The sequence below is a fragment of the Carassius gibelio genome, chromosome A18, assembly GCF_023724105.1.
Source record: "Carassius gibelio isolate Cgi1373 ecotype wild population from Czech Republic chromosome A18, carGib1.2-hapl.c, whole genome shotgun sequence".
Lineage (NCBI taxonomy): Eukaryota > Metazoa > Chordata > Actinopteri > Cypriniformes > Cyprinidae > Carassius > Carassius gibelio.
This window is the reverse complement of record NC_068388.1, coordinates 30,216,419-30,228,375: the sequence shown is the minus strand read 5'-3', so window position 1 is coordinate 30,228,375 and position 11,957 is coordinate 30,216,419. Positions and strand designations below refer to the sequence as shown.

The window sequence follows — 11,957 nt, the reverse complement described above, 5'->3', positions numbered from 1 at the left end:
CATGATATTGTTTTAAAGCCGGTTACACAACAACAATGTAGATTGGTCTAATGTGAATCCAGAAGGTAAGAGTCACTAAGATCTCAAGACAGTGGCTAAGTTTCTGTAATCTGAGCCTGATGTCTGTTTTATTGTTCTGACATGCACTGACCTTTATATATAGACGGTAAGGGGTATTTTTGCACAGTGACATTGCTGACGTTGCTTACGTGGGCTTTTTTATGTGTTTTGAGCGGTTCATGTGTGTAGGAAACACTATGGATTGTGGTGTTTGATGGTGTGAGATGGAGTGAGCTCCGCCGCTCGTGTCGAGAGATGAAGGATGAATCTGGCCGTCCTCTGACCGTCATAAATGTGTCCTCGGCGAGGTCACCTCTCAAAATAACGGCACGCTCTCTCTGTCTGACGCTCACAGCCGAAGGGCTCATCTTCATCATTTCTTTGTTTTATTTTGTATTATTGCTCTCTGAAGTTGCAGAAAATTGTCACATCTTTAACCCTTTCATGCAGGCTGCAGAGAGCTGTAATATTAAAGTGTTAGATGACTTTGAAGTATTTCAGTGATTTATGATCCTCCAAAAGTACAGCGATTATCGTTGACTGAAGACATAAATGTACAAGATCTAAATATGAATGTCCTTTAACTCATTGTCGGTTTGCTCTTCTAAACTGGAGCAGAGTCTTCTTTAGGTCACTCTGATTGTGAATATCACTGTATTATTGTTTTATCACATTCATTGCAGAAGTCCGTGGAGGTCTGACGAGATCACCGAGTCGTTTCAGTCTCTATAGCAGGATAAACCTGATAGGCATTAGTTTCATCAGTGAGCAGAATAGCTCCTGTGAGGTGTTTGTAGTCCTTCATGAAGGTGATGAATGACTGAAGTGTTGAGCAGAAAGCCTGTCCATGACTCCACATTACCTGCCTCATATGAGTCCTCCTTCTGTTACTCAGATCATTTAGACTCGTCTATCATCAAGTACAAATGAACTCAAATGAAACCTTTATTATTCTGTGCAGCTGAAGATCTGAGGTGTGTGTGTGTGTGTGTGTGTGAAGGACCTGGCGGGCATGAGTGCTCCTCAGAGGAACTGGAAGGGGATCGCCATCGCTCTGCTGGTCATTCTGGCGGTCTGTTCTCTCATCACCTTGTCTGTGATCCTCCTCACTCCAGGTACGGAAGCACACACACATGACAGCGCTCGTGAGCTTCAGTCTGAGCGGCGATACTCGATCCGTTGTGTGATGCCTTCACGGCTCTGTTTCTGTCTCTCTGTGTGTGTGACAGTGGATACGCAGCCCAGCAGTGACACCAAGCTGACGGTGGAGGATCTCTTCAGCGCAGATTTCTACATACACGACCCTGAAGCTCGCTGGATCAACGGTAAGACGATACGACCGCAAGGCCATTCATTTCTAATGGATCTCATTCATTAATTATCTGTACACCGTCATGAGCTCTTAAGCACAGCTGATCGCAGAGGATGATTGATCAGGACCGCAGACGCTGAGCAATAAACATTAGAAAACCAGCCATTTAAACAAGAAACACTGACCAAGTCAATCGCTCGCATATTCAACTAAATCTTCACTAAATGATGTCTAACATCAGCCACTGGTTAATAACTCTTACATATCTGCAGAACTGATGTGGTCAGTGTAATCTATTTTCTTTGTTGTATTTTTGCTGGTCAAATGAACGTTCCTTTGGGATTCTTCAGATTCTAAGAACTGACAGGTTTTCCCGTAGTGGGTGGAGCTAATGCACAAACGACAATCTCATTGGCTGACGATCACCTATTATCTTCCCTGTTTGGATTTCAGCAAATGAATTCGAGTGAACAACTCAACCTTCTTATAAATATAATTCTAAGTATTATTATTGTTATTAGCTTATCAGTATTATTGTTAGTTTTTTCACCATTTGTTTTACAGAAACACTGAATAAAAAACCCCCACCAGTCCTAAGTTCAGTAAAAATGACTAATGGGCATTCATACATGGTTTTAATTCTAATGACTAAAGTTCTACCATTAAATAATCCTTGACTGACTGATGTTAAGAATGTAGTACTTTCAGATGTTTAAAAAGCTGTGCCATTTTACAAACATTTATATATTTATTTAAAACATACACACACACACACACATGCATATATGGTATATCAGTCTGGCGAGTAAGGTAAAAAGTTTCCTAGCCAATGGCGATTCAATGTGAGTGGAAATGTGTGTAGACTTTGTGATCAGTAATTCTGAACATCTAAAGGAGTAGATGCGGATGATTTCACAGGCAGAAAACGAAGCAGAACTTTGGTCGTGCTGGATATTTAGTTTCCCTTGAAAGTGCAAAATCCTCTAAACTCTGAAAGACCTCAGAAGATTTAGAGCCAGATCCAGTGTCTGGTGCTCAAGCCTCCTCAGAGCTCAGTGATCTGGATTGTGGGCCCTCTGTCATTTAATATCAGGTCTAACATGTATTTATATGGAAAGCATAACATTTTAAAGGCCATCTGTTTCACTGAAGTCACACCCTGAGTCATAATTCAATTCAAGTTTATTTGTATAGCGATTTTTACGATCAATCGTTATGAAATCATTACAAAGCAACTTTACAGAAAATTATGTTTCTACAATATTTAGTAGTAGCTTATAAGTGGTGACTGTCAGTTTGTGCACGTAGGAGAGGATTCTTCAGAAAAAATGAATACAAGACGTAGTCAGCCAGACGATGAACATTATTAACAGCAGTTATTATATGATGCAGTCACACTTGTAGCAATAATTGTTAGTTCTGTTGTTGATTCAGGGTCAGCATCATCTGAGGTCCTCTGAGGGTCAGCATCATCTCTTCTCAGGTGCTATAATTTAAGAGATACATTATTCAAATGCTTGGTGAAAGAGATGTGTTTTTAATCTAGATTTAAACCGAGAGAGTGTGTCTGAACCCGAACATTATCAGGAAGGCTATTCCAGAGTTTGGGAGCTATCCTAGGAACTAGCAAAAGTCCAGCGTTTTGTGACCTTATTGAGCGTGATGGGTTGTAGCGTGGTAGAAGGCTAGTTAGGTATAATGTGAAGCTTCCTGCAGGACTCTGAGCAGGAGAAGAGCGATTTGACATTAATAATATTCCCATATTATATATTTCTTGTCTCTGTGAGGCTGTGAGAGAAGCTCATTCCTGATCCAAGACTCTTTGAGGACATCGGATACTGTTTCCTGCATCATAAGAACCAATGAAACACAGCAGAAGTGGTTCAGCAGAACTCAGTGTGTGAAAGAATGTGATGATGAACCTGACCTTTTAGATCTGTTAAAATAATCTAGATACTGAAATATTTTTGCCATATCAGGCCTCAACATTGTGTGAGTGTGTGTGTGTAAGTGTGTGTGTGTGTGTGAGAGTAGTGGATGTGGTAGTTGCTATGGTAACAGGGAGAGGGAAAGGGGAACTCTTACATTGGTGGAAGCAGCATGAATATTTCATTGTGGGTGAGTGTGTTTGTGTGTGTGTGAGTGTAAGTGAGTGTGTGTGTGTGAGTGCGCGTTTGTGTAAGTGTGTGTGTGAGCGGTGGATGTGGTAGTTGCTATGGTAACAGGAAGGGATAAGGGGCACTCAGGTCTTACACTGGCGGCAGCAGCATAAATATTTCATTGTGTGTGTGTGTGTGTGTTTGTTTGTTTGTCTGTAACTGAGTGGGTGTGTGCATGTCTGTGTGAGGGTGTGTGTGTGTGTGTTTGTGTCTCTGTGAATGTGCATGTGCGCGTGTGTGTGAGGGTGTGCACCCATGCAAGAGTGTGTGCGTTAATGTACATGTGAGTGTGTGTCTAAACTATGAGTGTGTGTGAGTGTGTGTGAGTGAGTGTGTGAGCGGTGGATGTGGTAGTTTCTACCGTAACCAGAAGGTATGAGGGGTTATACAAGCCTGGCACTCTCACACACATACATTGTCCATTTAACACATATATATATGTATAATGTGTGTATGTCTGAAGAAAAGGTGTATGTAAGAGAAGAATGTATGTATGTGTGAGAGAGTATAGTGGAAATGGAAGCAGGTCGGGTCCTGATCAGCGTGGCTGAGGTAGATGAGGCGGCCGCAGAAGGGTTACAGCAGGCTATGTGGGTTTAGAAATATATATATATATATATATATATAATATAATGAATAAATAAATCTTATCATTGTGAAAAAGTTACATGGCCTCGTCCCTTGAGGGGGTTGTGATCAAAAAAGACCATGTTAAAAACAGCGCAGACAGGTTATTCTCAACATGATGCAATTTGGTAACACAAACCTATACAAAATATATAATCATGATATATTTATCTGTAAGACAGATGAACTGCAGATGGACACAGAGAGAATAGTCTCGCAAGCAGAGAAATACTGTAACAGACAGAACAGAACAGAACACAAAACCATTAATATAGAATTAGGGTCGGATGAATATGGATGTATTTCTGAGGAGAACTTTCTATGGCGTTTTCTTTTTACTCTTAATATGTACAACTATAACTCAGGACACGCTGCTAGAGTTCTATGAGCGCCACCTGCTGTCAGAGATTGAATTAGCATTTTCATCAGAATCAGAAAGAGCTTTATTAAGTGTTTACACACACAAGGAATTTGTCTTGGTGTCAGGAGCGTCCAGTACACAGAGTGCAAACACAGTGCAGACATTCATATAATTAAGGTAATAAAACACTAATAATCATAATAAAGAGTAATAATAAAATATTAATGTTTGTTCAAGGTTAGTTTGGCCAGTAACAGAGAAAAATAAACATTTAAAGGGGGGGGGGGGGGTGAAATGCTATTTCATGCATACCGAGTTTTTTACACTGCTAAAGAGTTGGATGCTAAACATGGACAAAGTTTCAAAAATTAAGTTGTACATTTGAAGGAGTATTTCTGTTCCAAAAATACTCCTTCCGGTTTGTCACAAGTTTGGGAAAGTTTTTTTCGAGTATGGCTCTGTGTGACGTTAGATGGAGCAGAATTTCCTTATATGGGTCCTGAGGCACTTCTGCCGGAAGAGCGCGTGCTCCCGTATAGCAGAGCACTGAGAGCACAACAGACTTCACTGATCAGAGCCAGAGCGTCGCCAAATGTCACAAAAGAAGTGTGTTTTTGGTTGCCAGGGCAAGACGACCCTGCACAGATTACCAAAAGAGAAACAGCATTAAGGGACCAGTGGACGGAGTTTATTTTTACAGAGCATCAACGGAGTTGTGCAAGTGTTTGTGTTTGTTCCCTGCATTTCGAAGATGCTTGTTTTACAAACAAGGCCCAGTTTGACGACGGATTTGCGTATCGTTTATTTCTTAAGGATGATGCAATCCCAACAAAAAAGGGTCACGATCGTGTGTTGGAACCGCAGGCAGTGAGTAAAACTACTTCAAATATCTCTGCCTCCTTGTTAGTGCGGCAGCCTCCCATCGGAGACACGGGTTCGAGCCCCGCTCGGAGCGAGTCGTTGCTGCTGCTGCTCTCGTTCAGTTTCAGCATCAGGATCTGATTCTGGATCATAAATAAATGCTGAATCTGACTGTTAGCCGTGGTTTGTTTTGGTTGGTTTTGTCCTCAAGGTGTCACAGCTTCCAGACGCTCTCAACGCAAAAGCTTACTCGCGCTCGTGATTCTTTAGCTCCGCCCACACGTCACACCTCCAGGCGATCGTGTTTTTCCGGGAAAAATCGGTACAGACTATCTTTCTCTTATGAATATAATAAAACTAAAGACTTTTTGGAGTTATGAAGGATGCAGTACTACTCTATAGGTACTCAAGGTTAACAGGAGATTGAGTGAAAACCAGCATTTCACCCCCCCTTTAATAAATGTAAAAAAATTTAATTAATAAAAAAAAAAGAGTATGGGAATCAACTCATTTGATTGTGAAAAGTAAATAAATAAGTAAAATCTGCAATTGTAATTGGTCACAAAAAATCCTGATCAGTGCATCCTTAGCTGGAATAGAGTTAGACCGACCTGAAAAAGCATGGTTCATTTCAGTTTTATCTTTGAACTTTTCTACCTATTTGTGTAAAGTGGTTATCATTTATTACAATACAATGTTACAGCCACAATATGTCTTATTGATTGATTGATTGATTGATTGTGGCAAGGCCTGTGAACATTTTGCCAGAGGAAATTAAGAATTGAAACCTCTGACTGAACTGGGCCAGTAGAAAATGTTCTTAGGGTTGAGCTCTGTCAATACGATCGAAATCAATAACATAACACTTGTACACAGATCTGCAGAACACACAGGAGGTTAAAAACATAAAATGTGTACTTGAAAAGAAAACAGGATGAATTTGAATAGCAACATTGTGAATAGCATAAAATTGTGAGGAAGAGCTGGGCAAGTCTTGTATTTCCTGGTCTGAGAGTGACTTCCTGCTTAAAAAGGAAGTGATGGATAGCAAAAAAGGCAGAAATATATGTATGAGAAAGGAGAATGTAAGTGAGTGAGAGTGCCAAAATGAATTAAGGCTTGTCAGGCCCCTCATATGAAGTGATAAGGGGCACTCAGGTCTTACACCGGTGACTGCAGCATGAATATTTAATTGTGTGTGTGTGTGTGTGTGTGTGTGTGTGGAAGCCAATCCTTCAACTCCTGCTTCTCTTCCAGCCATATCTGTGTGTTATTAGTCACTCCAGACTTAGGGGAAACAGTGGCCTAATGGTTAGAGAGTCAGGCTAGGGTATGTATGCCCCCCCCCCCCCCCGTGCGCCGCAGCATAAATGATGCCCACTGCTCCGGGTGTGTGTTCACAGTGTGTGTGTGTGTGCTCTTTGGATGTAGAGCATTTATACCGAGTATGGGTCACCGTTCTTGGCTGTATTTCACATCAATTCTTCTCTTCAGTGTTCTCAGGGGTGGATGAGATACAGCTCAAGCTGACGTAACTGAGTGTGTAGATCGTCCTCTAGTGAGCTTTTGTGTGTATGCTCAGCACATGTCCTTCAGATCGAGTCATCACATCACATCTGCAGACAAGACCAGAATAAATATTTCACAGCAGAGTTTCACCTGTTTCATGAGAGCTGTGCTGCTTTTAACAGAGACTGACCTCAGACTGATGCTCCTCTGGATCTTCTACACAAACCTCTCGCTCAATCAGCTCTGACTCGTGTAGGTTGTGCTGTTCCTGAAACTCTTTAAGTTGAGCCGTTTGTGCCATTACACATCACTGTTTGCGTGAATAAATCACCAAGATGAGCATTTAGACCAAAAAGTGCATTTGATTCTGCATTGCTGTGAGATGTTAAATGCTCTTCATAACCGTACAAACATGATTTGTTATTATATACTCTCTTTCTCCTCTTTCACTCTTTGCCAGATTCTGAGGTCATCTATAGAAATCACCACGGTCATGTGATCAGGTTTAATATCCTCACGAACGAGACCGAGATTGTGCTGAAGAACACCACATTCGTGAGTAAAACCTGAACATGCGTTTACATACGACTAATGCAGTTTGCACAATGTTAATCATTAATAAAATAAGCGGCATCAAAAATGTTGTGAGTTTGTTTATTTAGTAGTGCCCTGAATTATTTATTTCACCTAAATGATGTTTGCAGTCCACAGGACAAAATGATAGCTTAACCTTCACGAGTGAACCTGTTCAACAGTTTACATAATAATTCATAATAAATTCAAGACTGTAGAACTGCTTTTATAATAATTAATAATCTCTAAAGATCATGAAAGTTGAATTGTTTTCATGATATGAGGCCTTAAGTTTTTCATAATGAGATGTTCCCAGCAGAAATGTTGAAGTGCAGTCTATAGATTTAGGAATATGAATACAGTAATAAGGATAATATCATTTGTGTTTTTCCAGGATACTTTCAAAGCCACCAGATACTCTATAAGCCCAGACATGAAGTATGTGCTTTTTGCCTACAATGTAAAACAGGTAAGTGCTGCTTCCTGCAATAAAACAGATGTGTTCTTTATAATAGTGAAGCGTACAGTATGTCCGAATCTGAAAACTTGTGTTATTATTGACGTTAGTGGCTCGTAAAAGAATTGCAGCCAGTGAGCATGTGCTTATTCACACTTGCTATAGGAACGCGAGGAAATGAGATTAAGACACAAGAGACCAAATGTCATTAACAGATAACAGGTCATAACCTAATTAACTGCCTAAAACTAACTCTTATGATTGTTTTATGTCGCAGCCTTTGGATTTTGCCAGAAAAAAACATCTCGGGTCATGCATGGTCCCCCGAAAGGGAAAGAGACACTGTGTCCCCCTCTAGGGGAAACTTTGGGGAATGCTTCCAGCATGACCGGTGTCTGTAACATGTAAAACAATTCCAATCCTATTGTTCCATGTGGCCCATGATGTCATAGGCGGGTACCCAATAGTATAAAAGGGAACCTGCTTAATACATCACCAACTCAGCATCTTCTTCCCTCTTTGTGAATCATGGTTACTTGCGAAACCCGAGATGTTCCTCTTCAAGAGAACTTAGAGCTGCATCTTCCTCTAGGGGACACTTTTGGGGAATGGTATCCAATCATGCCATGCTGAGGCGCTTGCCTGTCCACCTGGTGAGAGAGTACTAAGGAGGTGAAAGACATATACCAAACCTTTCCTCAGAAAGGGGCCAAGCCACTGATGCCTTTGGCCACTCACATAACTTGGTAGAAACATTGGAGCCTGTGTGCAAATATAGCCAGAATAATAAGACCACTGGAGAGGCTGGAAGCATAGAGAAGCACAAAGATTGCTAAAAACGATCTCAGCTAGAACACATATATCCTCAGATATACCTAGGAAGGGGCTACCCGACAGGACCATAAAACTAATACGGATACTAGATAGACAGCAGAGGTCTAGGCGAGGGCTCAGGGAGAATGCTATATAAAGCCCTAAGAAGGCGAGCACCCACTGAGGTAGCACAGAGATATCCTCAGATAGCTACGTACCTAAGAAGGGCTACCAGAAGGGGACCGACTCGACTACCCAGACCACAAAGAGTGGGCTGTCTGCTTACACCCATTGTCTAGGTAAGACACAATCTACGTGCTAATAGTACTGTCTAAGTGGAGCTCTGCTCTAATGTAGAGAGTGGAGGTATCAGCAGAATGACTCCCATAAACGAGAGGAAACCTAACAACACTCAGTCCTGGTATGTAGAGTGCAGATCAACATGCAGACAGTTCATCAAGGCAGCCCTACAGAAAGTTGAACACTTGATCCCAATGTCTAGCTGGAGCATAAGTGCTCTATCATACAGCTAGTATTCAAGCTGGAATATAACCACCCTCAGATGGTTATACTAAGCAGGTCCCCAAATTAGTGACAGTCCTACAGTAGGTTAGTGAGCACTGTATATGACCAGAGGCTCCCAAAATCAAAGCATGATCTAAGCAGCAGCCATAACAGCAGTGTTTAAGTGCATTTAAGCTACAAATTTATATTATTATTATTTTTTTTACTAGTATGTGTGGTCCCTGGGAAATGAACCCACAAACTTTTGTGCTGTTACTGCAATGCTCTACCACTGAGGCATGGGAACACACCTATACATGTGATTTGTCATGCACATCTCGTCAGAAAAGCTTGTTCTGTGGTTAATAGTACAGGTAAATCTCAATCAAATGCTTTCAGATGGAAAATATTCAGATACATTTAATACACAGAGCTGTAGTCCTTTGACAAGCTACGCTATATCAAATTCATTAGATGAATACAATTTGATTATGAATTATGATTATGATTTATTATTTCGTTAATACAGCACATATTTCAAATTGTTTTTCAAATTGGTGTGTTTCACCGGGCCACGAAGAAATATAGAGCTGAGTATAATCAGGATAACAGTGAAAGGTAACACCATGTTTCCTGATGATATCTCCCAAGGGTAACATCTGAAGCGTGAAGGGTAATGGCCCTAATACTGAGCCTTGAGGTACTCCATACTGCACTTGTGATCGATATGATACCTCTTCATTCACTGCTATGAATTGATGGTGGTCATATAAGTACAATTTAAACCATTACAAAACTGTCATTATAAAACTCTTCTAAAAGTGGAGTAGGACAACCTCAAACCAGTCCTTATTTTGGATTCTCATCCAAAAACAACTCGTTTTGGGCATGGAGAGGGGCATTTTTACTGTGTGATAAATATGAGCATCACGGCACAGCGGTTTATATGTATATTTATCAATAAATGCCCATAAATGGAAAAATATTGATTATGCTGTTAAAAACAAATACATATACAGTGTAGGAGAGTGGTTATGTGCAAACGATGAGAAACCCTTTATTTGTGCAGTGTGCGCATGTAAAAAAAAAAAAATCCAAATCTGAAGCGCACATCAACACGATTTATTTAGCGTTCATTACATTCAGTTTCATCAATCGGATTCATCGGATGAATTCAGTTTGATTGAACCCAAAATTGCGCGTGTAAACGTAGCCGTTGTGACTCATCATAATGAGCGCACAGTCATGCTCAACTCATCAGGAAGATTCGTTTCACACATTTGTACAAAACAGCTCCAAAGACAACAAAAGTTTGTGATGCATTCTGCAGTTTCCCTTTTATACTCTTGGGTACCCGCCTATGACATCCGAGGCCACGTGAACCAATAAGATTTGCATTGTTTTACACTTTACAGACACTGATGGCAGCATTCCCCAAAGTGTCCCCTAGAGGGGGACACAGCTCGAAGTTCCACTGAAGGGGAACTAACCTGCGTCCTTTGTGTACTTTCATAGGCAGCCTAGAAGATACTTACATATGGTACCTTTAAAGAAATGCTTTGTCCCTGAAAGACAAGAAAATCACAATGAATCATTGAGCTGAGTTACACTTAATTTTCATTAACTGTGAATCAAAGGTAATGAAGTGATTTAAAATGTATTCAGGATTGTTGTGTTTTATATGTGTTGTTGTTTTCTGACCGCAGGTTTACCGGCACTCTTTCACGGCATCCTACATCTTATACAGCATTCACACCAGGTGGAGTAAGAGCTTTTCATGAGCTCACTGAATCTCACAGACATACAAACAGGACTTTAAGTGTTGAAGGCAGAACCATCTGAAAAGAGCTGAGGGGTTCAAACGTACTGAAGCAAAGTACAGCGGAAATTAGAAATGCTTTGAACATGCTGCCGTGATGTTGAACATTATTCAGATCAGCCAGCATTCACCCACTGCAGCAGAAACACACCAGCTGCTTATAATGTCAGTCTGACCACTGTGTGTGTGTGTTTGTGTGTGTGTGTGCAAGTAGGGAGGTTCTGCAGCTGGATCCTCCAGAGGTTTTGAACTCTAAACTGCAGCACGCAGCATGGGGTGTTCAGGGCCAGCAGCTGGTGAGATCGTCTTTCATTCACTATGGTACTCATTTATTAACAGTATCTTACAAAAGTGAGTACACCCCTTATATTTCAGCAACCATATTGGTATATCACCTCAAGGGAAAATACTATAGAAATTAAACTTGGATATATTTTAGAGTAGTCTATGTACTGCTTGTATAGTAGTAAAGATTTACTATCCTCTGAAATAAATTAAGTTACAGCCATTATTATAAATATTCTGTAGTACTGGCCCTTAAGCAGGAGATATACCAACGTGGCTGCTGAATTGTGAGGGGTGTACTCACTTTTGTGAGATACTGTATGTGCTAGACAATGCTATAAATACAATAAATCCAGATCTAAATCTGTAGGATCATCATTATATGTTGTCATATCAGCCAGCTCTAAAACCTGCCGTATATGAAGCACTGATAGGTTATAGACATAAGTTCAACTTTGAAATAAATCAGACATGACTTGAGGACAAAAGACCGGTCGGTCTCCAGTAAGGTGTCTAAGAAGCGAGTCAGAGCACATTCAATAACACTGAATAAAACACAGCTAAGTTTTAGATCAGTTACAGTATTTAAAGAGGCTTAAAAAGTAATAAATATCTAC

General features: G+C 40.6%; 1 protein-coding gene across 15 annotated transcripts in view; it reads left to right on the top strand.

Moving 5' to 3' along the window:
* The first annotated feature begins 1,060 nt into the window (after positions 1-1,060).
* LOC127933864 (inactive dipeptidyl peptidase 10-like) overlaps positions 1,061-11,957 on the top strand; it is a 53,529-nt gene continuing 42,632 nt past the window's right edge. For 13 of the 15 annotated variants that reach the window (XM_052530903.1, XM_052530894.1, XM_052530899.1 and 10 more), the window contains exons 1-6: positions 1,061-1,175; positions 1,290-1,385; positions 7,350-7,444; positions 7,857-7,931; positions 10,943-10,995; positions 11,267-11,351. In XM_052530903.1, the coding sequence (XP_052386863.1) occupies positions 1,073-1,175; positions 1,290-1,385; positions 7,350-7,444; positions 7,857-7,931; positions 10,943-10,995; positions 11,267-11,351 (507 nt within the window). In that variant the 5' untranslated portion in view covers positions 1,061-1,072. The remainder of the gene's footprint in view (positions 1,176-1,289; positions 1,386-7,349; positions 7,445-7,856; positions 7,932-10,942; positions 10,996-11,266; positions 11,352-11,957) is intronic. The other 2 variants (XM_052530902.1, XM_052530908.1) reach the window with 1 other exon arrangement.